This window comes from Diadema antillarum, unplaced genomic scaffold, assembly GCF_040938485.1.
Source record: "Diadema antillarum isolate AM-2024a unplaced genomic scaffold, OU_Dant_1.0 seq00000016_RagTag, whole genome shotgun sequence".
Lineage (NCBI taxonomy): Eukaryota > Metazoa > Echinodermata > Echinoidea > Diadematoida > Diadematidae > Diadema > Diadema antillarum.
Genome location: NW_027271136.1, coordinates 12,621 through 40,185, shown reverse-complemented (window position 1 = coordinate 40,185; position 27,565 = coordinate 12,621). Strand labels below are relative to the sequence as shown.

General features: G+C 41.5%; 3 protein-coding genes across 3 annotated transcripts in view; all 3 read right to left on the bottom strand.

Moving 5' to 3' along the window:
• Window positions 1-27,565, bottom strand: part of LOC139725151 (protein CLEC16A homolog) — a gene marked incomplete at its 5' end in the record, with an annotated part of 54,284 nt that overhangs the window by 15,228 nt on the left and 11,491 nt on the right. The gene's annotated exons all lie outside the window — the stretch shown is intronic.
• Window positions 1,489-3,510, bottom strand: LOC139725142 (uncharacterized). The gene has a single exon (XM_071636229.1). It carries the CDS (start codon window positions 2,874-2,876, stop codon window positions 1,893-1,895), a length of 984 nt encoding a protein of 327 aa, XP_071492330.1. The 5' UTR covers window positions 2,877-3,510; the 3' UTR covers window positions 1,489-1,892.
• Window positions 2,743-6,338, bottom strand: LOC139725141 (uncharacterized). Its single transcript, XM_071636228.1, has 2 exons — window positions 4,841-6,338; window positions 2,743-2,867 (listed from the first exon to the last, which is right to left on the bottom strand). Exon 1 carries the CDS (start codon window positions 6,205-6,207, stop codon window positions 4,858-4,860), a length of 1,350 nt encoding a protein of 449 aa, XP_071492329.1. The 5' UTR covers window positions 6,208-6,338; the 3' UTR covers window positions 2,743-2,867; window positions 4,841-4,857.

Sequence of the window (27,565 nt, the reverse complement as noted above, 5' to 3'; positions counted from 1 at the left end):
ACCCTTCCCCTTTCCTGGAGGAGTTAATGAGGTGAGAAATACACTATTCCAGTTATCAGAGTAAATATGAATGTGTGGATACGTATTGGAAAGCTTCCAAGCAGTTGGCCATCACATATGTTATGTTTGGCTCTGTGACACACTTGAAATGCATACCTTGCAGATAAAACATCAAGAATCATTATCTATGCCAAGTTTGATTGGAAATGGTTAAAAACTATGAGAAATATCTGCTCTAAAACAGTGACCTCTATAAATCAAAATTTGGCACAAATTCATTTGACATCTGAAATATGCACTTTTATTCATTTTCCCACGAAACTCAGTATTAGGTCAAGACCGTTAATTCTTGTTTACTGGCTACCAGTAATAAGATAAAGTGAGCTGAAGTCCCCTCTTCCCTTTGTCCAGCAAGTTCTCTCCCAGTAGACACACATTGGCCTTAGTCAGGGGCTTGCAGACTGTCGATATCTGGCCACTAGAGGGGGTAATGCTTGTTTAAATCCTTGCCTGAATCCACCATTTCCTCCCTCATCCCCAGCAACCCAACCCCACCCCACCCCCAACAATGATTAAACTAATGAATCAATAAATTGAAACACATAGTAAAAGTACACTGATGATTCAAAAATCTATCTACATGCTGCAGTTGTACATGCACGTCTAAAGAGACTTGTAAACACAAGAATACACAGTCTTTTTCCTTCCTTATCCTCACCTGAGAACCACAGAGGCATAAACAACGTACTCTACATAATCTACCGTATAGTCAAGACAAATTCAGTGTGTAACTGCTATTATCATCTCCCACACGGGTCTAACGATTATACATGGTCGTTTTACGAGACAGTGGCGCAGGAACGAGAGGAAAGGCCTTGTGAAGTGACACAATGTACTGAAATCTATTTTCATCCCTTTCCGTGATGCGCCACTCGACCACCTCATCACCCAAAATGAAATTGGATGAGATGTTATAAACGTTCACATCCCCGCTTTAAACTTGTCTTCGCATCTTTTTCGAAGAAGCCTTGCCAATAAAGGAGCCCATATCTGGCACAACTGCTCATTATCACAGTGCTGTTGGGGATACCACCATTCCAACTCGCATTGACACGGTCACCTGAACAACTTACTAACACCATTGTTGGAGATGACTCCTAAGCAAGTTTGACCAAAATCCTAGGTTCCATCTCTGGAAAGATGATTTAAAGACTGTGCATGAGTTTAGGAAGCCATCAGAAAAATAACTAACATCTGGTTTTACTTTTTGTATTACATTACAGGTGATAAGAAACACTACAAGGTAAGTGGGGTTTGGCAAAAAATTATTGTTTTGACGATTAAATTGTTCACCAAGTATTAAATCATAACCACAGAATACTGCATTCGTCCATTACACCTTCATCCAAGTCTCTATTTGTTTGGACAGCGCCTTGCCTTCCATAACCATGTGTGATAATAGAAAGATTAAACGAGAACTTACCTGTTTGAAGTTTGATCTTTATTTTATGAGGGAGTTGGAGAAAGAATTCACAGTGAGAGCCCGCTCAACGCGCGCGCAGTCATACTTCGTAGCAACAAGATGTGACTTCTGTCAGAGTGGAAAGATTGAGAACTTACTTGAAGTTGATCTATACATTTTGTAATAGTATTCATGCCATGGGAAGGGAGAGGAGGGACTGTGAATTCTTTCTCCAACTCCCTCATAAAATAAAGATCAAACTTCAAACAGGTAAGTTCTCGTTTAATCTTTCTATTTTATTTCGTGAGTTTACGCAAGAACTCACAGTGAGATTTTGTAGCACAGAAGTCACATTTGTTCCAACTGAACAAACTCAAGCATGCACAATGGCAAGCAAAATGTAAGCTCAAATTACCTTGGTCTGAGGTCATTATTCCCTCACAATGAGTTGTGACAGGCACTGTCCCTCTTCTTGTAGAGGTTTGTCGTAGAATTTACGGAATGTTCGTTCTTTTGACCAGCCTGCTTTTGCGAGGATCAGAGGAATAGGTGCATCCGCCCTGTTTGCTGCTGAGCTAGATGCTGCTCGGGTTGAATGTGCACTGAACATTGTGGTGTCAATGCCAGCGCCAGTCATGATTTCTTTGATCCATCGAGAAATTGTCTGTGCCGTTACTCTCTTGAAAGGCTTGCGAAAACTAATGAAGAGATGACTTTCCTCTCCTCGGATCTCTTTGGTTCTCCGAAGGTAGGCCTTAATGTATGTAACTACACACAAACGTCTGTCTGGGGGGTACGCTTTCAAAAGTACGTCCAATCCAAAATTCCCAGGTCTAGACTGCTTAAGATGTTCATTAACTTTGAATGACACCATAGATTGTTTGAGAATCATGCTGTCTAGATTCAGGCAATGCAAAGTCTGTACCCTCTGGGTGGATATCAAGGCCAGTAACATGCACAGCTTCATCGTTAATTGCTTCAAGCTAAGCGAGTTAGCGGGAGCTAGACTTCTCAAATATCTAAAAACAATATTCACGTCCCAAATTTCCGAATACCGCGGCCTTGGGGGCCTGAGCTGGAACACACCTCTCATAAAACGAGAGAGAAGCGGATGAGTGCTGACAGTAAATTGTTCATCCTCTAACACTAGAAAGGTAGCAAGTGCACTCCGTGCTGAGTTAATAGCTGAATAGCTCAAGTTCTCTTCATAAAACATGTGTGTAAAAAACTCCAAAACAAAATTAATCTTGGCATGAAGGTGACTTTCCTTCTTAAGTGTACAAAACTTTCTCCATTTCCTTATATATGTACAATATTGTCTTTGGGTTGATGCCCTCCAAGATGCTGCCAAGATGTCCACCGTTCTGCTGCTCATGCCAGAGTTCTCGAACGGCAGCTTCAAAACCTGCAACATAACAGATCAAGGCAAGCGTGTAAAGGGTGCGGTTCCCCAGATACTGGTTGCGTAATCAAATTCCTGTGTCTAGGAATTAAGAGTGGTTCATCTTTAAGCATTCTCCTCATGCGAGGAAACCACGCTTGCGTAGGCCAGTTTGGGACAATCAAGAGACCATGTGCCTTGTCGTTTTCTATTTTTTGGAGACATTTGGGGATGAGGCAGAAAGGAGGGAATGCGTAGAAATACAGATCACCCCAATTCAGAGTGAATGCATCCACAGAAACCGCATCTGGGTCAGGCAGCCACGTAACGTACGCAGGCAGCTGCTTATTGAGTCTGGACGCGAAAAGATCAATTTGGGGAGTACCACATTTCTTAGTGATATCAGTAAAAACTTTCTTATTCAGCATCCATTCTGTTCTGTCATTAAAATGACGAGATCTCCTGTCTGCTTCTGTATTGTCACGACCTGGTAAATAGGCTGCTGTGATCCAGATATTCCTTTCCTTACACCAAACCCAAATGTCTCGTGCTGCCCTGTCGCAGGCTCGAGATTTAATGCCTCCCATATTGTTCAGGTAGGCTACAGCTGTTGTGTTGTCAGTTCTAATGAGCACATGTGTATCATGCAGGTGGCCGCAAAATGACTTCAAACCAAACCCTGCAGCTAAGATTTCAAGATAGTTGATTTCATTGTTTAGAGCATGCACTATCTCCTGATCATCCCATCTACCGCCAGTTTCACTGCTTAAATCAGTGGCACCCCATCCTTGCCCACTGGCGTCAGTACGTAGCTCTAAAGCTGGCCGATCTCGACTAATTGGTGCCGACTGGCAGTGAATGTTATTGAACCACCACATTAACTCCTGTTTAGAAGCTTCAGACAAATTCATAGGTCGATCAAAATGCCCTTTGCTTGATTTTAGTGCAAGAATTTTGTCTCTTTCTAGGTTACGATAGAAGAGGGGGCCATATTGAATAGCAGGGAAAGTAGCAATCAGTTTCCCAATGACCTGCGCCACCTGCCTGATAGTAGGGTTTTGTTTCCCTAGCAATTCCGCACATACTGCCCTGATATTTTGACATTTCTCATGCGGGAGCGTTATAGTCATGCTTTCCGAATCCAAGATAAACCCCAAAAATTGGAGCCGTTGCTGAGGCTCTAGGATAGATTTCTCTGAATGAATGACAAAACCAAGGTCAGAGAGCAGTTTTGTGGTTGCTTGCACCGCTTCTAGTGCTTGTGATTCAGTTTCACCGATTATGAGAGTGTCATCTAAATACCCCACAACCAGGTGGCCTGCCTGTCGCAGCTTTGCGAACACCGGCTTCATAAGCTTTGTGAAGAGCCTAGGCGCTGTACTAAGGCCATTGGGGAGTACCTTAAATTGCCAACATTTCTCATGCCAGACAAATCTCAAATACTTGCGATATGAGGGGTGAACAGGGACAGAGTAGTAGGCATCTCGAAGGTCGATTGAGGCAAGGTAACAACCAGGGGAAATTAGGGTTGTAGCCGTATGGATGTTATCCATTTTGAAATGCTGTACATTCAGACTGTCATTGAGGTCCGATAAATCTAAAATTAGGCGTATGTCCCCATTTTTCTTTGGGCGTGTAAAGATATTGGACACAAATTCTCCAGCCACATGCTGGCATTCTTCGATTACGCCTTTCTCGGCCAGTTTTCGAATTTCAATGTCAATCTTGCTCTCCTCAGCATTACCCACTCTGTAGTGGTAAGGCGGTTTACCTCTGTGAGGTGGGCTATACGCCTCTTGAAATTCAAGTTTGTAACCGCTAATTGCATCAAGTATGAAAGGATCAGTGGTAATACGATTCCACTGTTTGCTAAAATGCCTCAATCGACCCCCAACGGGCAGGTCTAATGGAACATCTACATGTTCAATGTCAAAAACTGACTGTACAGTGTGAGTAGATTGTGTATTTCCACAACAAGAGCTAGGCCTGCAACTTACCTCCTTGGGTAGTGCAGTTACTTTCTCCGTGACACAGTGTTTGGCTTGGCTGGGGTTGCTGTCGAGTAGCTCTGCCCCCGGTTGTGCGCATGAGCTGGAGGTGGGCGAGTCTGCGTGTGCGGGGCTGAATGTCTGTATCCCCGCTGCTGCTGGCCTAAAAAAGGCCTGGATGTATCGCCAGCTGCGAGCCAGCCTGCGTTCCGATATTGCTTCCGGCTGAATCCACCGCTGGCCGTGCGCTTGTATGGGTGGTACGGCTGATGAGTAGATCTCTTAGCCTGGCCTTTAACCACACTAAAGGCAGCCCTATTCTCCTCCTTGAGATCTTTTACACGTTGTCCCAAGTCATCACCGAATAGAAACGCGGTCACGGGCGTAGTAGGCTTGCACAGATGTGCGTAAGCAGCGTTCATATCGGGCTTGATCAGCTCCTTTCTCAGGCAATTCATCTCGTAATTGGCATTACAGAGTAAAGCGAGTGCGTCCTGTTGCGCCTCGTTCAAGTCAGTAGGAAGAGTTTGTAGGAACGCACACAGCCCGCGGGTAAGAGATTTCTGTACTCTCTGCAGCTTAACGTCTCTGCTGCGCGTAGTCTGTGTCACATTATCCCAAATCACTGGATTGACTTTAGGGACTAGTAAGTTGGGGCAATTGCTCGGTGCTGGGTAGTTTGCCGCTGACTCTTCCATAGATTTTTCCTCCAGACAATGGGAGATGAGATAATTCGTAGAATTTGCCAATTCGTCATTGATAGGGTCGCCCACACAGGCGGAGACCGCAAATTTTGCAGCAAAGGATGGCACTTGTACTGGCCGCCCCGTGAGCTCTGCGGGTGCGTAACCCGCTGCCGCCGCAGGGAAATCGCATTCATCCCCACTGTAGCTGCTGCCGCCGTGGTCGTCGTGCAGCGTACCGCGTGCTTGCGTACTATCGTCTGTAGCACACACATCCATGCCCCCAAACGGCACACCACCGTGGTTTTCTGCGGTACAAGCCGTGCCAACATGGCCGGCACGTAGTTGCTGTTGTTGGATACGAGTAGGCTGAGACGGCAGTATTTCCATGACCTTTTCAAACATGGATTCGAGTTTAGAAAGGCGGGAAAGCACCTCCGCGTCCGTCTTCTCTTTAGGGGGAGCTGCCTTCTTACTTAGGCCCGGTTTGGTGGGTTTTTTAAGGGTTTTCCCATTCCCTTCTTTCTTTGTTGGAGCCTTAATACTAGCCGGCGAACACTTGGGTTCATGATGCACGGCTGTAGTCACCATCGCCACGACAGACTTAGCTGTATGCAGGGCGCTCGTACTAGTGGTGCCACCCACGACAGGCTTAGCTGTATGCTGTGGGGGAGCGGAAAGCGGAATTTCCATCCCGCGATATCTCGTGAATAAAAATCCACTTCCGAAGCAAAGTCAGCTCTAACTGAGCTATAAATAATAACAATCCACAATATGATAAGATATTGCGAAGATGCACAGTTAAAAGGACGAATAAAACTGGATTTAGACTGCGATGAGGGAACTTAGCCCCTCGTGCAAAACGTGCGAAGAAGCGATATGACTGCGCGCGCGTTGAGCGGGCTCTCACTGTGAGTTCTTGCGTAAACTCACGAAATAAAATATGGCAATCTGGGTGGTCACATGATCAAGGCATGTAAACGAACATGTGCATTTGAATATCAGGGACAACAATTTCTCTCAAAAGAAACGTTGGTTTCCAAAGTGATATTAGGGCATCAGAGCAGTATATGCTCAAGATTTAACCTGTTAAGGACGGGCTGATTTTGCTGACGGGCTGAAACACACATTTCCCATAGACACTTGCCCGAGTATACTCAGGACTTGTCCTCAACAGGTTAAGAGACAGAGAAATTCAGTTACCACATCAGCCCTGTTACTTTCTCCTGTGGGATTCACTCCTGGCAATCACAAGCCATGCAGAACACTACAATGGAAATTATCACGGATATTCACTCAAGTTCACTGTGACAGTATAAGGGTAGCAGTCATTGGAAAATTCAATGATACAGTGTTGTCTTGTTGCATTTGTGTGTGTGTGTATCTATGTCTATCTATCTCTCTATATGTGATGATACTTGTAGTCCGCGTGTTGGTACCAGTATAGAAAAGATGACGAAGTAGAGTGGTAATGCATTTCAGTCCAACAGTGCTATCTATTCAGACCAAATTTTTGACGAATACATACGTCTTCCTCAGGGTCAACAATGACAATTAGCCCTGTTACAATTGTCATTATCGACCCTGAGGAAGACGTATGTATTCGTCGAAAATTTGGTCTGAATGAATAGCACTGTTGGACTGCAATGCATTACCACCCTACTTTGTCACCTTATCTATCTATCTATCTATATATATATATATATATATATATATATATATATATATATAATGTGTGTGTGTGTGTGTGTGTATGTATGTACTTTTGATTTACATAAAAGCAATTTATGAAATGACTGTTGAGAGTGAAGCATCACTTCATATTTTGACACAATGCCACTATTGATGCAAGAATCAAAACACCAATTCTGTGCTTCTCTCTTTCTCCATCATATTCTATCACTCAAGCTGGATAAAGTTCACACATTGTTTCTGCAACAAAACATGTTATTCAAATCTATACCTGGTACAGCTTGACTCGTGATAATGCGATGGGTTGCCCCCAACTTGTGGTACAAATTGGTGTAAAATGTCACCTTCAATGAGGAAATCAACCAAAAAATATGAGAAAAATCTGCAGCTGAAACAACCGCGCTGGGTTGGGCTGTTTGAAATGAAAACAGCGATCATCTTCCTTTCACTTCTTCACGATATACAAGACAGCTATCAATCATAATTGTGAGGGGAAAAAAAAAACATGTAAAGCTTTCCTTTTGCAATTCTTGCAAAATAACCTTGGAATTAACTACACAAAGTTTGTGTTTACTTGCTGTCAACTTTCATAAATAAACGAGCCACTTGCGCTGTTTGCACAGAGTTTTGAGACTATGAGCTATTTTTAATCGATGAGCAAAAGGAAAGACAGACAAAAGAGGTTGAAGATTACGTGAATGTAAGGTTCAATGAGAGAATGACATGCACCTTGTGGTAAAGGAGAGGAAAGATTAGAGAGAAATGAGTTTGAGTCAGAGACAGTTGTGCTTGACTCAGGATGAAGTGTCATATGTGTAGAATAAAAAGAGAAAAGAAAGGAAGAGTGAAGAGGGATAGAGATCACCAGCAAAGAGAAATCCAGAGAGAGTACAGCAATTTTTGAACGGACCCTTCTCTGGACATAGTCACGACAATGTCCAGAGAATAAACATGGGGTGACGGTCCTCATCTTGGGCACTAAAAGGTATGAGAGAGCAAGAGGTACCATCTTTAGATAACAGATACATGCCAAAAAGCCTTCTCCTGGTAGGTTTCCATAGCAATCTAGCCATTCATGTGCAATTGAACCCAAGTGCGGGAAGTGATCGGCAAAGAGCAGAGCCCAGCTGCACCTTTTTCTGAGCAAAGTAATGTTGAGGTTGAATTAGAATGTAGTTATTCCAAGCGCACTGCACTGACAGCCCAGAGTGTTCAACACGGATGTGCAGTGGCTAATTTTGCTCATTCTGTTTTCTGTGATACAGAATTAACTTGAGAAACAGAATGATATTAATTCAAATGTATCGAACACAGGGTCATCACAGTAGAAATTATCTTTAGATGCCCAGAACAAACAGTGATTTAAAATGTGAACATTCACACAGGCAACAGCATTCATAAATAAGATGAGATTGTGATCCCTGCATTGTGTTCAGTGTGCAGTGTTGTCATTGTGCCTGGACAATTGCACAATGTGTTATGTTATCGGCCAAATCTTCCTCAAGCTCTTCAAAAGAAGGGTTGTCCAGATGTTGTCCAGCATTGTTGCAGCAATTACTCATACGCAGAATAGCGTAGAATTTGGCAAAAATTACCCTGACAATGTCTGGACAATGCTCGGCACGGAGCGTCATCACAGACAGGGTAAAAAAAAAAAGATTGTGCGGACATTGTTGGGGCAATTCTGGTTAAAAAAACTCAGTTCAAGGGAACCAATCTGCAGATATTATGGTTCTTCAATTTACTCTATCTTCACTTGTTGCCCAGCCTGTGGTACTCTAAGAAATGCAGGCCTGCAGAAATAGAATTGTCTGTCAACAAATATGTGCACCAGAGCAAATTATGGTACGAATCCTACATGGAGACCCAGAGGTTGCCCAAAAGAAGTCTGTGACCACTTGATATTTTCTCCCAAATTGGGCCACTCCAAAGAGCCTGTCGTGTAAGTATTTTCCAAAGCATTACAGGGATTCCCAAATATATTCTGAGTTTTTGCAATACATAGCTTCCCCATAAAACAGTCCCTTTAATGTAGGATTTAAACTTGTGGCCTCAATGTTTGAGTGGACAGAAAGCAGCACTTTAAGAGCGTGTTTCTACTGAGAGCATCTCACATCCCTGGCATCGCCACAAATTTGTCCATCGCAGCACCTTGTATTTTACGACCACTCGAGCTGTTTCTACTGAGCGACAACATACCAGGTGATGCAAAGGTGACGTGCAAATGCGGCGATTCCGGAAGTCAGGTATTTTTAAGTCACAGACTGGGTCACGCGCGATCGAGGGGGCTGTTGAGATTTTCTCAAGGCTGCGACATACTAATGTGGTACTCTCGCGATTCAAGACAATATAAAACGAAATAACGCGGTGTTAAATCAAAGCAAATCAAAGTAAGTGATGAGGGCTTAGTAATGCAATAAGTTAGGCTGTTAATCACGCGAACAATAGACCATGAATGTCACAATTCACATGTAACGTAACGTATAGGGCCTATAACACGTACACAAGCGAGTTGGTACAAACAAAGCATGATGCGAACACGGTCGCTGTGTGTACACATGTATTTTGTACACGTGTCGAAGGAGTGTGTGTGATAAATCGATTGAAAAGCGCGGGGAGAAATTCTAGACGTCCGATACACCACGAATTTCGCTACCCGGTGTGTTTCTACTGAGAATCGTCCTTCGCGTCACCACGCATCGACCACCTCAATAGATGGACGACGGAGCACCTCGCATCAGCCAGCATCGGCCACTACCCGATCTGTTTCTACTGAGGAAAAATTCGAGGTGTCACCACGCATCGGCCGGTATCACCACACATCGGCTGGTATCACCTCGAATTTTCGTCGCTCAGTAGAAACACGCTCTAAGTCTCAATCAACAATTGATTTTGCAAACATTTATTGCTTCTGCTGAGCCTTGTGGGTCCTCAAGAATTTGTTGCATCTGTCCTTACTATCTTCCTGGATGTCACAATTACACTTGCTGCAGTTTTTGCTTCTTTGTTGTAGCTCTCTTTCTCCATATCTTTTTACCTCCATTCTTCTCATTCTTTCTTTCTTACTTTCTCTCCTTTCTCCCTCTCTATCTCTCACTTATACTCCCTGTCATGCCAAGCAAATTTCATCTGAGATTTCCTGGGGAAACTGGGAACTTGCAGGTGGTGCTGCAGCATGAAAGGGATCGCAGGTAACCCTTAGCAGCATGAAAGGGATCGCAGGTAACCCTTGGGTAAAATTCTGGGGTACTTTTTAGAAATCTTACCCTCAAATGGTATTACTGGTAAATTCGCAGGTGTCCCTGCAAATTCCCAGTTGATGCTGTAGCATGAAAGGCATGGTGGGTAAACTCTCATGTGAAAACATACAAACAAACAGTCAACAACAATGCTAATTGATATCATACCCTCTGCTCATGAGCTCTTTCTTTTTTTTTTTCCTGATCACCTGATCATTGTTGCATTGGCAATCTGAGCTGAATCACCATGTGATTACACTGCTTACACAACATTATACTCAACACGTTTGATTGCGCAGGCACTGCCATATCTCGATCTCAGGTCCACACAGACATGTTTTCTCAGCTATGAAAGCATAGGAGTGCCACTGAGGAGACAATGTAATTCCTCATCACCTTCTCAACCTCAAGAAGGCAAGAAGGCAAGTTATGAGATCTCAACTTCTCCGGTCGGAGGTGAGACAGCAAGATATGACTATAAGATCTTGTCTATTTTACTTCTTGTTCCCAAGATATCGAGTAGAAGAGATCTGGGATTTTGCCCTCTTGGACCAGAAAAGCAGAACAGCAGAATGAGTTTAAAACACTAGAATGCAAAGCGGGGAGCTACAGTTGTATAATGTCTCATTTTCTTTTCCCGTCTGCAGTCAAAGTTTTCCCAAAAAGAGTGTGACAGCAGGTGAGCAGACAGAGTCCTGAGGGGGGCACTTCATCAAGCATTTTGTCCGACTAAGTTGTCGGACATATTTGCTCTCAGCCGATCTGGGGGGCATTTCATGAAGCATTTTGTCTGACAACTTTGTCGGACAAATTTGCTGTCACCCAATCAGATGCAAGGATTTCGATAGCTTATAACAGTTTGTCAGACGAAATGTCTGACAAAACGCTTCATGAAATGCATCCCAGATGCAAGGATTTCAGCAGCTTGTAACGGTTTGTCTGAAAAATATCAGACGAAAACACTTTACAAGAAATGCTCACTAGGTTGTGATTGTGCTACATCACACCTCCCTTTCCACTTCCCCTTGTCCCCTCCCTCCCCCTTTTTTTTTCCAGACACACACACACACACACAAAAAAAAAAAACAATTATCTATTCTAGCATCTCTTTGAAAGAGTTTACACTCAAAGTTTAGTTTCTAGGGAATATTGATATTCCTGTCAGGCAAGCAAATGTTTCCTCCGTCTTTCTTCACCTCCTCCTCAATCTCTTTTGTATTTGGGAAAGAAAGACAACAACAGCAAGAATAACGAACATTGTGGATCTCTCAGCACAAGAAGCAACAAGAATGCCCCAAATACAATGAACTAAAGGGGAAGAGAAAGAGGGAATACATCAAAAAGGGGGGTAGTCACTGAATAATTCAGGAAACCAAACTCAACTCGACCCTGGAGATCCCCTCAGTGCTGTTCCCAGAATCAAGATGTCCCCCTGTCAGCCGCCTTGCCGATCCAAGAGCTGGAAAATGTCCAAATTGATCATATCTTCCTCGGGGAGGAAAAGGGGAGGTTAAGGGAGTACAAGGGAGTACAAGGGAGGTAAGGGGTGGTAAGGGGGGTACTAAAGGGAAAGCGGAAAGTAGGGGGGTATGCTTGGATTGTGAGGAAGTGGAAAAGATGGGGTTATCCCAAGATTAGCCTATAAGTCATAGCAAGCACCACAAGATATTTACTCTCAGTCTGTATGCGCTCCTTGCTAAACCTCAACCTAATTTTGCAACGGTTCTGCATCGCGACCTGCTAAATATAGAGAGCGAGAGCCCCCACCATGCACGTAAAACATCCCTTTCGGGGAAATCTGCCCAAGATATCGCACCCCTTGAAATACGTAACGCAGCTGATGCCAGGTTTCGCTCTTAGTCACATTAGTATGCATCTGATTAGGTCATAACGAGTTTAACCAGTACGAACATGCCAGCTTTCCTCACCTATCCGAGCAGCGGGTGTGGACAGCCAAGTCCACTTAAATTTCCACACTATCATTTCTTTCAATAGTCGCCGGATGTTTGCATATTAGCCTGATCATCGTTAATTTCTTGATACACCTATGATTGCCAGAATAGACCTCCCACTGTGATACTATCACCCAAAGTGCCAAGGCCAGCACTTCCGGCTAAAGGTTAAACCATTCAGCAAGGAAAGCACTTCTCAACAAGGGACTCAATATACAAAAGATGCACAGGACAGAGTGGATCAGTGAGAATTGGATGCACAAGTTTAACTTTGGAACTGTTTAAACCACCTCGCTGTGCTCACGGGTTTTAGACTATTTCCAAAGTCAAATGAGAGCATCCGATTCTCATCGATCCACGAAATAGCCCTGTGCATCATTTGTTTTTACAAAATGGGCCCATAAATTCATGAAATTCAACTTTTTTTCCCCTTCATGCATCTGGTACACCTACAACACTATGCAAGGCTTGAACCATACGTTTGAATGTTACTGGACGCATGGCCATGCATTCAGATTTTACCGGACGCATGGCTCAGAGTGGATCAGTAAAAATCAATCCATGATAATTGACCAATCAGACTGCAGAGATTCTATAGCTCATTTTATGAAACATATTACAAGAGGTGACCCGGATGCTATCCACACTGCCACAAGTTTGAAGCAATTTTATTGAGGTATGACAAAATTTAAGTTGCATGGATGTACGCAGTGGCTAAATGATAGCAATAAATGGACATGTACGACTTGAAGGAAAACTTGCCCCAAAATACAGTGAGATCTAATGAGCCCAGTAATCTCATAAGTACTGGAAAGATTAAAGCAAAGTTTCAGAAGGATTTATGATATTAAAGCCACCAATCTCAGCTTTCCACAGTGATTCAGCCATTGCTTTCACTCACTAAGGACTTTGCTATGACATTATATGCACCGCATGGCAGTGTGATGTATTTGACCACAGGTAACAAATAAATGAGTAAAAGAACTAAGAAGATAGGCCTTTCATGTAGAAATGTATGAATAACAGTAACAACTGGCATGACAATCTAAACAGTCCCTCCACATGTGTTTACTACATTTGATGAGATCTGGGTCTGACAGCAACTACACTAACACCAAAATCCATTCAGCAATGTGCTCTGCACTTTTAAGAAACATCTACACATGAATTGGGACATCTGAATGTATCAAACAAAACTTTGTGAATTTCAACAGTGCGAGCCAATTCACACATATCTCTTGTCTTTTCTCGGGTCTAGCATCATATAAAACAAACCTCTGCCGCTAGGATTCGATATTTCTGCACCCATACACGTGGCGATTACCCTCATTTAACACGAATACCACGCAGCTCAAGTCATGCTCACTGGATGCCTATAGAGCTGTTATTTTTTTCAGCTGCTGACATCACAATCTCATCAGGCCTACGAGGGAGGCAAATGAATGACAGCTCCCTTGTTGCCTGCAAAGCTTTCCTGTTGAGCTGATGTTGCGGCTATTACAAGGACCTAGAGGTAACCATTTTCTATGAGCTGTACATCAAATTAAGATTGTAAATGTGCTAATGAACATAACAGACTTTACGTAGCGGAGGTTCATTCTCCCATGCCACATCACGTTCAAGTTGACTTGTATCACATAAACACAGTGACATCGTACTGTATAAGTTTTTAAATTCGCGATCCGACCGTGATTCGCAAAATTCATGAAAATGAAACCCTTGCGAAAATAACAGCCTAAACAGTACAAAGTGATCGGTAGACGTTTAAACACAATCAAACTTACTCAAAGAGAATAAAAGGAATGTAATGTGTTACATATTCCCATGAAACAAGATACATTGTAGGTGGCAACAACGTACATTTCCAGGCAACATGGAAGGTGTGATATTAAAAGTCCCTCACTAGCTATGAAGGGTACTGTGATTAGAGCTCATTACCAACAGGCAATGTGTGTTGCCCTAAATCTCTTTTACAAATGTGGAAGTGGGTACGCACAAAACACACACACACACAAACACACATCCTTGTTCCTTAGAAAATGTATACATGCTGTTTTTATTGATAATTGATGGCTTTGGTGGGACTTACATCCTTTTACCACATCTTTGCCACATCCTTGAGGCTGGGCAGGAAGTGGAAATGATGCACAATTCAATGTGGTAGAAGATGCTGTACAATTCTTCCTGCAAAAACATCTCCTGGACAGTAGATTAAAGTTTGTGTGTCCCTTTTGTAGCTGTTGAAATAAGATTCCTTTCATATGCCGATGTATTTGCAGAGGTAGGTGATTCAGACTTTTATTCAGAATAATAAAAATGGAATCTTCCTTACGATGGAGGGGGAAGCCAAACTGTACATTTCAAGTGAATTTATTCAGTTCCTGAAAATTCCAACTGTTATTCTTGGCACAAAAGGAGAGTGTATTCTCAAATGATGTAGGGCTACATGTAGTTTTATCCTCTTTTTTTTAAACTCTGAGGAGTATTACTATCAAATTTTTGTACTCGATATTGGGAGACACCATTCTTCAACCATGCAAAATTGTGTGACACTTACAAAAGGGGTATACAGCGTACGGGAGAGGGAAGCCTTCAATAAAACTACAAGAATGTAAAAATCCATGTTTTCTCCATCCTGCAATGTTAAGCTTCACAGTGTTTGTACTTCCACTTATGGTCCTCTTTAAGATCCTGCCTTCATCTCTTTTTAATAGCTGTTGCCGCCCCTGGATTTTAGTGGCATGAAGCGGTAGTGCACGGTACTCATAAAGAAATCATCCCTGAGAGACCTGTCCCCATTACACTGATAACACGTAAGCTCTGAGGGCCTGGATACATCTTGACAGAAATTCAAGTTTCATTTGGGAAAGGGGGGGGGGTGCACAAGAAAATCCTTTAGCCCAAAAGAAAGCTGCTTAATTTGAAAGAGCCATCGAAACAAACCGAGTCCCCCACCGCTCAATTAATTTCGGCTCAGAAACCACTGGGGGTAATCGCCTCCTGTTGAATGTGATGCATGATTCAAGCGAGTCGCTGTCACTCCGTGTAAAGCGCCGCCGCCTGCAAAGGCGTGGGATCACCGAACAGATCTCGTCCGCCTAGAATGCCCGCAGAGAGGCACAGAAGTGGTGCGCCCATCACTTAAGTAGGTCAATTGATGGGACATGCTGGGAGAGGGGCAGTTATTTAAGGGACAACGCTGCTACAGATCATTCATACGCAACTTACAGACCACCTCCAAGCATCCAGAAGACAAAACAAAAACAACAAAAGGTTACTTCTTGCAATAAAAAAAAAACTCCCAACCTTTGACTGATGATGACATTTTTCATTTAAAGAAGGGCTAAGTAACAAGTGCAACAACTATCTGTGCTATTCTTTGATAGTTTTCAAAAGTGCATTGAAAACTTAAACAGGGAGTAGAATTCCCCTCACAAGTAACAGCTCTTGTTTATGTAATTCTGGGGTCTATAACAAAGCCCTTTGCAAGTGAAATTATGAGCTTAAAGCAAGTTTTATTTTTTATGGCTCTATGTGTGTGGTTGATACCACTCTGTGACTACTGTAAACATGAATTCAGTTATTTGAAGTGGGTAAATTTTCCTGAATTGTGCATTTGACTGAACATAATTTTTATTGTAGAAGGAATTTTTTATATATATATATAAAATATCATCATCTGCTAAACCATTTACCAGCACTGGTTACTGATGTTTGCCCAGCGTGAAAAATTAATAGCGGGATACTGTAAAACACGATATATTCGCAGCATGAAAATTTTGCGAATTGAAGCCGACAGCCTTTCTTGCAGCATGAAATTTTCGTGACTTGCCACAGGCATCCAATGCATATTGTGTAGGCAAGAACTGTCGCGTGCATTTTTATTTCGTGAATGTTGCCGCTCGCGAACGCGAAATTCGCGAAATTGAAATGCGCACGAACATTCCTCATTTTACAGTAGTATCATCTATACACAGTGTTGCTGGTCACGGGGAAAACCATATGGGGCCAGTATTATTTCTTAATTAGCCAGAATTCATCAGGATAGCATCCTGCTGGGGGGAGGAGTGGGGGTGTGGGAGGCGGAGTAGCCAAGTGTGACTCTGATACGTGGTCGTCCATTTCATGTCCTACCTGAGGGACAGACTACTATGACCTCGGGAGACAGGGGATACGACATTATCACACAACATTGGTTTAGCGTGGAACAACTGGGCCTAAAGCCGAAGACCTCTTCTAATTGTTTGGGGGCAGACTCTCTCTTATGACCAAATTAAAGGGTGTGTACAGTTCTGGTCGAGGTGAGGATTTAGCTTTTAACATTTTGCGAGATATTCAGAAACCACTCTATGAGATGTCAAAGAGCATTCAGTTCTAAGGGGTATCAAAAGTTTATTCGATGAAAATCGGTTTTGAAATGACTGAGATATCCAAAAACAAGGTGAAACAAAGGGATCTAAATAAAGTTGTGGCATGTCGCCTTTTATTATTAGCACTTTTTTGGATATCTCAGCCATTTGAAAACCAATTTTTATCCTATAAATGTTGAATCCTTCTTAAAATTACATGCTCTTTCATATTTTATAAGAAGCTTTTCATTATCTCACTTAGGAATGTTCAAAACATGAATCCCCACCTCAACCAGTACTGTACAGTCCCTTTAACTCGATGCCCTTAAAAAACAAGAAGAACCTAGCTTTTACATGAACAAGAGTGTTCAATTTGAAATGCGATTATAATGATGCATCACTACAATCATGTTTCAAATAAAGTTTTTTTCCCATGTGAATGCAAATTGGAACCGTAGAGGACAATTTGAATCTTAATTCCAATTGTGTTTTAAATGACGGTCCGGAGGTGTTTTCCAATCAAATTTCGCCAGATTTCAGCAGCGAAATCACCATGTGAATGTAACTGACCTCCAATCATGTTTTTTGGGGTGGAGCTTATGGTGACCATTCAACCACTTCCACAGAAAGGCCGCGCTCCTCAAATGCCCGCACTGCAGTCAAATTGCATGCTACTTATGGCTCAAGAGTTTGATGGGAAGCCAAACCTCCCCTCTTCGCTCTGAAATTCCATTCAGAACGGATGAAGCCTTCCTCGGTCATGTGAATGAACAATGATTTGAATCGTAATTGCAATCGTGTTTGTAATTCAGCATTCAAATTAAGCACTCGGGGTATGTGTGAAAGCAAAGGGAAGATACCTTAACCCATTCCTCCCGCAAATTCTCCGAGAGCCATCGACATCCCCAAACGAGATTCTTTTTGTCCCTCAACAAAGAACAGACAGGTTGGTAATCCACCTAGCTGTGTGAAAGCAGTCAAGCAGAAAGTATCACCTTTCCACCGTCAACTGCATGTGTCATCAAACAATGCAAAATATCGGTCGGAAGTGAGATATGAATAGAGCGTGTACTAGGCTCCAATTTGATATACGCTACGACGGCTCTAGAATAGGGTCAGCGAAAGTCAAAATCTAGTGAGCTCAGGCTTGACTGCTCCTGTTCCCGAATATGAGATGACACCACAAGAACCTGGTAGATACCAGGTTCCCTGAGTAATAGGTTAAGTAAGGAAGGTCATCCTGATGCGAAATGCATCAATTGTTTAATGATTTATACCATGTGAAATGGGCAACAGATCAAGGGAAAATGTGAGCTCCTCTGGACAAATGTGAAATCAGTTATAACTGTTTGAATGCCAATTCAACATCCACAGTGGCATCCGCTGGAAATCTGATCCTGACATGAGTCATTTCAATCACACTACTGTGATATTGTCAGCATCCTTTTCCTCTAATCATCTTGAGCTTAATAATATGTACTCAATTTAAGATTTTCTAAAAGGGTATACAGTATTCTTCATTTCTGAGCTCAAGATTTATCTGGAATATGACCTTTATCAAGCTTTTCCTGAAAAAAAAAAATCCTCCAGAAAAATATGGGGGGAGGGGGATAGGTCTATTCACGTAGGATGTCCACTAGTAACTCAGTGACATCTACACTGATAAGTATGTATGCGATCAAATAAACCTGAAATTTCACTCATCTTCAGAAATTTTGCTGATCCTCCCTGCAAGTCTTCCCCCACTATCACTTCATACAACTTTCTCATAGAGTTTCTCAGGTAAATTACCAGTGAGAGAAAGAAAAAAATACTCGTATGGAAGTAGGTAGGGCATGGTAGTATGAGTTCCATACCACTGAATGAAATCTGAGTTGAATAAATACTAGGGGGAAAATTGTAGGAGTAACGGTTGTCGTCATCTTCGTCTTAGTAGTAGTAGCAGCAGGAGTACTATCTCCATCACTCCAATCATAAACATTGTACTCTATTTAAGAATTTTACCAAGGTTGTTTGTAATAATTGTTGAACTCAATTGCTTGAAGCAACAAGGTTTTTTTTTCAAATACTACTGTTATCAGCTGCTATGAATATCATCACAAACACAGTAATAGGTTATGGAGCTATGTTTCATTAATAATGCGACAAAGATGGGGGACACAATGATGGGCACACAGTATTAGTATCAGGCAAATCCTATAGATTTGGCACATGGAACTGCAACTGGCCAAACTACAGCGTGCTCAGAACTCTGCTGCTTGGGCCCTCAGTGGAACGTCTCGCTTCTCCAGCATTACCCCAGTTCTTAAAAATCTTCACTGGTTACCAGTATCCAAAAGGATAGAGTTTAAAATTCTGCTTCATACATGAAAAGTAGTACATTCTTCAGCTCCAAAATATTTGCAAAACCTTGTTTCAGAATATGTCCCTGGCAGAAGTCTCCGCTCATGTAATCATAAATAATGAACAGTTAAAAGAACAATCTTGACTCGAGGAGAAAAAAGCTTTTTATTTCTGCAGCCCCATCTCTCTGGAATGCTCCTCCACTGAGGATCCAATCAGCAGAAACCACTGAAACAATTAAAAAGCATCTGAAGTGATATATGTTCGCATCTTGTTTTGGTTGAATACATTTGTTGAATTGTTTACCGGATATGTATATATTTCTATCTCTTCCTTGTTCTTCATCTTTCATAAGTACAACTATACAATGTATGTTATTCTCTTTATATGTCCCTCTGCGCCTCAGAATAGGCCACTAGATCGATGGCACATTACAGATGCTGTACTCATTATAAATTATTATTATTATCATTAGTAGTAGTAGTAGTAGTAGTAGTAGTAGTAGTAGTATCATTATCATTGCTGCAAAAAACATGTATAGTCAGTGACAAGCAATTTCATCACGAAATGCACCACCATTTTCATTGAACACTGTGCGTTGGTCTTCCCCAGCTCAACATGGGTTGGGTGATGATTAGAGTTATTAAATGGAAGCAGCCACTGTTGACAAAACCTTCACAGTTTCCAAGAAATTTAATCTGAAAATGACATGAAAGTACATTTACCAGCAGACTAGCTCGTGTCAAAATCAACTACTCATGTTTTGCTCTGCGAGGCAGAAAATTTACCTCTAAAAAAGGTCACTTTCTCTTTAAACTCTGTTTTCTTTTGAATAGCATGCTTGAATTACAAGGATTTCTGAGAAGAATATGTGTAGACTTAAAGTATCATTCTTGATTTCATAGTGCAAGGGGTATTGTAGTACTTAAATTTGTGCTGTGAATGTGGAATGTTTTTGTGAATTTTGTGTTTCACTGAACTAGCAAGAATCTAAGAACGTGTGAAGTACTTTGGGAAATATCAAAACAAGTGCAGAAGTGCCACAGAAGTTTTATAATACTCACTGTCTATAGAGGGCGAGCTTTATAACATTTCTGTGATCACAAGGAGACGTAGAAGTGCCCCACTTTGCTAACAGAAAATTTATACAGGGTGTACATGAACTTTTGAACTTTTATGCGAGTCCACACTCCTTGCTTTGGCTTCTCCTTGGCTACCAGAATGCTGGCAAAGGAACGTTGTCTGCCATACTGGGCAAGCCTACACCAGCGACTCACTCCATCACAGAACAATTGTACAGGGCCTATGGCGAGTTACACGTGTAGAACTCCAGTGCCTATTCATGTTTATATAACCTCTTTGAGAAGTACTCGCATCCACAAAATCATTTAAAAAAACATAGAGCACTGAAATTGGCCTGGTTGTGGAAATGTAACCCACAAGAGTTTCCATTTCTACAGAATTAGTAACATTCTGTGCATAAATCAAATGAAGAGTCATCTGCAAACAGCATAATGGTCACGTGACCAAAACAGTATTTGGACATTTTCTCACATGATATCCCACCACGTTTGATGATAACTCTCATGATTACACGGCCACAACTGCCGACAGTATTTGTCTGATTTCAAACTAGAAGCATGCACAGAGAACAAGTCTCGCCAAGGTTACAGGGTCACTAGACACCATAAAACTGAGCAAGCATCCTTTTAAGCCCTTTTTACACTTGTGTTTCTTAACCCCAGACTTTCTATGACCCAGGACTATCGTTAGTCCCGTACCAATTTTTTCAGCTTTTTACACTCGCCAATTAGTCCCGTACTAAGCTGTAGTCCGGGGCTAAGGAGAAAATTGACCTTTTTACACTCGTATTTCTTAGTCCAGTACTTTCCAAACCACATGAATATTCATGATTACGCTGTGCACTGTACACGTACACGCACGCACCGGCAGCACTTGGTTACCTCGTTTCTGATTGGTCAGTGGGGGTCGGACTTCGTCTCCTTCGCTTAGCCCAGGATTATTTTTTCGTTCTGTTTACACTCACTTGCTTGGCACCGCAATTGCGGTGCTAACCCTGCTATTTTGCAGGGCCAGATAGTACTGGACTATCAGTGGGGCTAGCCCACTTTGGCAAAAACGAGTGTAAACAGAAAGTGGGCTAAGGATAGTCCCGTACCAACGGTGGGGCTAAGGCCCCCCCCCCCCCCCCCCCCCTTAGCCCCATCGTTGGTATGGGACTAAGCAAAAAATTACAAGTGTAAAAAGCCCTTTAGACAATTCTGGACCTGGACTATGATCCAGATCACCACCAAAAAAAAAAAGAAGATAAATAAAAAAAATCAATAAATATTTGTTTCTCTCATCACAGTGGACCTGAAAGTTTCATAAAGATTTTGCAATAACCTTTTCAGTGAAATCATTATCAGATAACATTAACAAACAAACAAACAAGTAAACAAACACCAGCAAAAACATAACCTTCTTGGCAGGGATAACAAATATAATTTGACCTGTTCCTTTTACTTCAGAACTTTTACTCAAACTTCTTCTGTGGAGTTCATTCTCCTGACACATATTTGTTCATGTGTCTCATGATATATACTTCAGTTACGTCCATGAATTAAATGTATCATTCATTGTTTATTTGTTTGTTTGTTCCTCAATCAAATGAGCTTTATCTTTACTTGATATAAAGCCATCTCTTCGTAAGACAAGACAATTTGATGTTGGGACTTTGCCTTCAAAGGTTTTTTACCCAGGAGTCTCCACGGTGATGCAATACAAAGCTGCTAGGCCAAAAGCAGCAAATGCTGCAATAGCTACACACTTTTGAGCTATTTGTTGCCATATCATAAATTTAATCCAGTTTGAGCAGCCTTTCAAACTCAAATCACTACACAGTAATCTATTGTAAATAGCAAACAGTTATCAGTATTCGGATTATTACATCAATCCAGGGGTACTATTTGACTTTGCTTATTATAATATGCAGGTACTACACTGCACTTTAATCATCACTAAAAAGCATTAGTCATGCATGCCACAAGGTAATGCAAGTATCTCTGTGACTGATGCACTTAAGTGACCTTCTGCCTCTAAAGTCTATTTCAATTTTTGCTTTCCTGAATGATCACGCTATCCTGGTTTCTGACGATCGGTGCTTATTAGGAGTAACATCCACCCATGTTTTCATGGAGGGAATTATTTTGAGGATCGGGTTTCTCTAAAATAAGCCAGTGAGCAATCCTTTCCATGCTGAGGAGATGCATTTAAAGAGTGCTTACGTTTTCTGTCGCTTATTCTGAGGTGGTGGTTTCTTTCTGCGAAACCCAGAGAGCTGGCGGAAAGGGGCAGAGCTGCAGCAGAAGTGTGACTAATCTGGCTAATCTGTTACGATGCTCAAGAGAGAACAACCCCCTTCTTAATTCTGTTCCTGTTTCTTTGTCGGGATGCAAATGTCGGAAAAGAGATAAATAAGGGGGGAAAGCACTGAATGGCTCCCCACGTCTGCTGGGATGTGACTTAGCCTCCTCTCAAGGCACTTCCTACAGTTATTCATCCGCTGGTGACAGATAGGATTGTCCTGTAAATTGACTGCAAAGGCTTCTAGGAAAAAGAAAGAAAGAAAGATTGGAAGAATCAGGGCAGGGCAGGGCAGGGCAGGGCAGCTACTCAGGCAGAACCCAATGCTTTCCATACAAGATAAGACAGTGGTGGGGACATTCACAGAAGAGCCAGTTAAAAACTAGGTTGGTCACCCCATTTAGGGCATTAACCCACATTGAACTGTTCCGCTAGCGATGTGCTTGCCACACATTTGGCTCCTAAGAGACACTCTCCAAAGCATCATGGCCCAAACTTGCACTTTTTCTCGCCAGGCTGTGATGATGCAGGCAGCATGGGTGCGTCCTTGTGATGAGCAGAAAAGTCTGACTTTATTTAGTTTGCCAAGAATTTCATATCTACAATCTGGCAAGCCTAATCCCTGGCAAGATTCCTCCCAATAAGGTAGGCTTCCACATCAAGTAAAAACTTTGTTTAGTTTTCTTGACTTTGATGATACAATGACAGTATAGCTAATGATAACGGTGGACTCAATTCATTGTCACAATATCCATGTATAAGCAGACTCTGTAAATCTTCCACTATGAACTTTCTCAGCGACTAAAGTACATATACACCACAAAATCAACGATTCTATTCTTTATCATCAGCTACATTATGAAAGCTTCCCTTCATTGCTGAATAATGACACACCAAGGCTAAAAAGAAAAGAAAAGAAAAAGTAAGTGACTAAACTCACCACCATAACATCAGTATACAATATTTCTAAAGTGTATATCACATAGAGAGTAAGACAATGGCATTTCTGACACCAGTTTCAAAGTATACTTGTCCTGTAATGTGAATTTCAATCCCCTCATTAACCCCACAGAAATAGGACATTCTTGAGATGAAACAATTTTCTAGCATTGTAGACAAACTGCAACGTCATGGATAAGAGTGCCAGTAGGAGTTGTCACATGTGCATACATAAAACCAAAACCACAGGAAAGAACGGATGAACTATGTTTTGAATGATGACCAGACTTATGTGGCTGCTGCATAATGTGTAAGAGGAAAGAAATGCTTATAAGTAAGCAACAATGAGACTCACAGCTTTAGAGACTCGGCAGCATGGTGTGGGAAGGCTGGTCTGGCTCAGATATATTCGAGAATCCTTGTAATGAATTGTGCATAGCTTTATCACTACTGATGTCCAGATGCAGGTACACACACAGCCGAAAATTCTTGGCTGGAGTCAACCGTTACCGATGAGCGTAGGCTTCAATATTCATATTCGCTGACCTGCGATATTCATGGTTTTTGAATGTATTCCGGTAGGCAGCGAATGAATCATGCCACCCATGAATCCCAATGCTGTCAGGTCGTTACCCCCCTCAGAAGGACTAGGCAACAAGGATAAAGTGCCTCGCCTAGGGGCAAAACCACTGCAGCCAGGGGACTTGAACCAGGAACCTTATGATTAAAAGTACAGTTCGACCTCGATGATCCGGCCATGTCGGGACCAGCGCTCATCCGGATAAGCGAATTGGCCGGATATGGGAGACACAATGTTAATGTATATAGCTGCCGTCCAAGCTGCCGTGCCAGTGCACTGGCAGCTAGGCAGGTAGCGTACCCCGCAACAGTGGTGTAATCTATGCTAGCCTGCGCAAAATTGTAGTCCCTTCTTCACAAAAATAAAGTACATCTTTATGTGAAAATCATACATGTTTTACCTCATTAGATATTGATAAACCTATCATCTTATGAAATTCGTGAAATAGATCCATGACAAGATGTTAAAGTCACTGTTTTTTTTTCAATTTTTGGATGAAAAAAAAAGTCCTTCCCTGCTTGAACGCATCGGGATAATAGAGATTTCCGGATAAAAGGAGGCCGGATAATCGAGGTCGAACTGTATGTGGTTTTAAACAACAAGCCACAACAGAAAAATACTACAAGACTTAATCTTCTGAAAATTGCAGTTTGAGGAGCCCCAATTCTTATTTCTAATGCTAGTTTAAACTACGACAGTCAGACATTAACCATCAGTCTCACTGTCATCTTGACACTCAAACCATCTACTGAGGGTGTGTGTCATTCATTGTGATGGAAACCTCGACTTTGGTGAGGAATACGTCTTGAATGTTGGCACTGAAAAGGAAATTATCATATCAATGTAAACACCAGAAATTGGGATAATGAGCACGATGATAATGACAATGATATTGATATGGATATTGATAAAGATAACAATGGGAACTTGAAGAGCACTCGGAGGGAGCAGACCTCCACCAAGCAACTCATATCCACCCATACATGCATGCTGAAAATCACTTTTACGATAAAGATACATTTCTGCATGTAAAAAGTTGTGTCTCATAGTCTATCTTATCAGCAGCTTACTGCATGCTGCACCTCAAGCGCATGCTCAATGTGCATATACAGTGTATATGCACCCCTCAAATATGCGCAGCTTAAACTCCCTTGTTTGTTGGCCCTATTTGCCAATAATAATCCTTCAAAAAATATCAAAAAAAGTATCTTGGACCCAGACAGGTATCTGGATCACTTACCAAAATTTAGTCATCTCTTTCTTGTGTCATTATCAACTTTTTCTGTAAGTGTCATCTGAATTCATTCACAATTTTTTGAATCATTTTGCAAAGAGACAGACAAACAAACCAACACAAACAAAAACATAAGCTCCTTGGAAGAATGACAGCAATAATCATAAAAATAATGATTCTGAATAGGAACAAGCAGAAATATATATATATCCACATCAACCACATTACATACAATGATTCTAGCATTTTCCCCTGGATTAAATACATGATGCATCTAGTTCTGCATGCATTGGGTTAATAAAGTCCTGTTGAGCAGATGGTTAGAGCTTTGAGCCCGATTTCCTAAATTTGCATACGAGCTAACGAGGGATGAAATTCTGAGAAATGAAAGCAACAGCTGCGCCAGGATTTCTACACGAATAAAAGGTTTGATGAACTGACAGCACTGAATGATCCAAACCATGGTTTTCCTGGTATTGCTGATATTCTGTTCATTGTTCATGCAAGCTTGATATTTTTCGGAAAAATAACAAATGGAATAGTTGATATTATATATTTAGCTGACCTTTCACTCAGTACAGTTTTCAAGGAAATTACAATGCGTAAGTAATCATTCTAGAAATACTAAAAACAAGCCATAAATGTCAACATTTCTTCCTAGAGTCAGATATGGACATTTGAATGTGACGCATATTCAAATTCAGCAGACAGTACTGGCCAATGCTTACCTGCCTTTGCAACTAGATCTGAGGTGTGAATTTTGAGAGATACTTCATCAGCAAATTACTCCTTTTGAACAAACCAATCACCAGTGTGACACCATGTATTTATAGCAAGTGGATTCTAATAAATATCTTGTCATTTATTTTGGAAGTTTTTTCAACAACATGAGAGAAAAATTTGTTACAAGGCATAACAAGGGCAACCTCTATTGCTAAATACAATCAAACAGTGGTGCTACTAAAAGATTTACTACTAACAGAATAAAATCATCAATAGTCAGCCACAAGGCTCAAAACAGCAATTTCAAGTTGTCATTACAGATCAAATGTAACTTGCCTAATTATATTCCCCCCCCCAAAAAAAAAAAGAAAAAAAGAAAAAATACAGGATGTTAAATATAATGAAGTGTTTTTGAAGGACATTGCACAAAATTCCAGTACACCCAGGCTTATCTTCCTTGTGTGTATGTGTGGGTATGTGGGGGAGGGTTGATGTACAGCACTGAGATCTCCCAGTTGCTCTGGTTGGTTTGAATGCACATCTTTGAAGGACACACTAATGCTACCAGAGAACTTGGAGGAAGTGTGTCTCCCATGCAGTTACCATGGCAACACACTCACTTCTTGGCTTGATGAGCTCATCCTTTCCAGGAATTCCTTCGAATCGAATCCACCATTAAGTTATGGCAAGGCTGGCGCTAACATCATCTCACCTTACAAGCAAGCCATCAACACTTCACTGACTGACCTTAACAGACAATCCTTTTGATAAAGACATACTGAGACAGAAGTCCCACAGTACAACAAAGATCATCTAAGAAAAGTAGAATGCAAATGCACCACTAGATGCTTCTGTAAATGCTATTCAAAATGCCTGTAGTCTTCAAGTAGATGTATTCACAATTTAATACAAATACACATACACACACATACAAACACACATACACACAGACATATATCAGGTGTATATACTATTAACAACCATATACACATTTGAGAATGCCAGGGTATGTGGGAAATAACAGACAGACATCTGCTCCTTGCATTTCTGTCCAAGACTATTAAGATGATAATCCAGAGTGAGATGTACACTGTAGTTTGTTCACATGACTACTTTTGCCTTTCAAATCAGCGTTTCAATTTTTGTGCCTATTCTTTTTTTTCCCTCTTTCTTTCCCACTTCTTCCTTCCTCTTTCTCTATTTCTTATTCATCTCTTTATCCTTTTTTTTTTTAAATCAAAAAGAAGAAAACAATTCAAGTACACACTGAGTGTGATACATTATTGGTCCAGTCTGGAAATTGTTTATTTAAAGACCATAGACTGGTCTTCCTAGAGAGCAAACAGTGCATGTATTGGCATAGGAGACTGTGTATTCTGCTATAGATTGCAATCTTATTGCTTACACTTCACAAATACACTATCCTAGTTCCTTGATCATCATTGCTGCTAAGATAATGACTCCATCTACACCTTGTTTCATGATAATATCACACGATGACCTTTTTGACGGACGGTCATGAAACAGAAGAGAAACTTGGCAGATCTTTCACACTAGTTTCTAAAAGCTATGAAGAGACATAAATGCTTGGGGCTATCAATTGCCCTCTTCCTGCACTTAAAGCAGCAAACAAA

Excerpts from the sequence above, each read along its gene's own strand:
- LOC139725142 (XM_071636229.1), bottom strand. The coding sequence starts at position 2,876 with ATGTTGCAGGTTTTGAAGCTGCCGTTCGAGAACTCTGGCATGAGCAGC.
- LOC139725141 (XM_071636228.1), bottom strand. The coding sequence starts at position 6,207 with ATGGAAATTCCGCTTTCCGCTCCCCCACAGCATACAGCTAAGCCTGTC.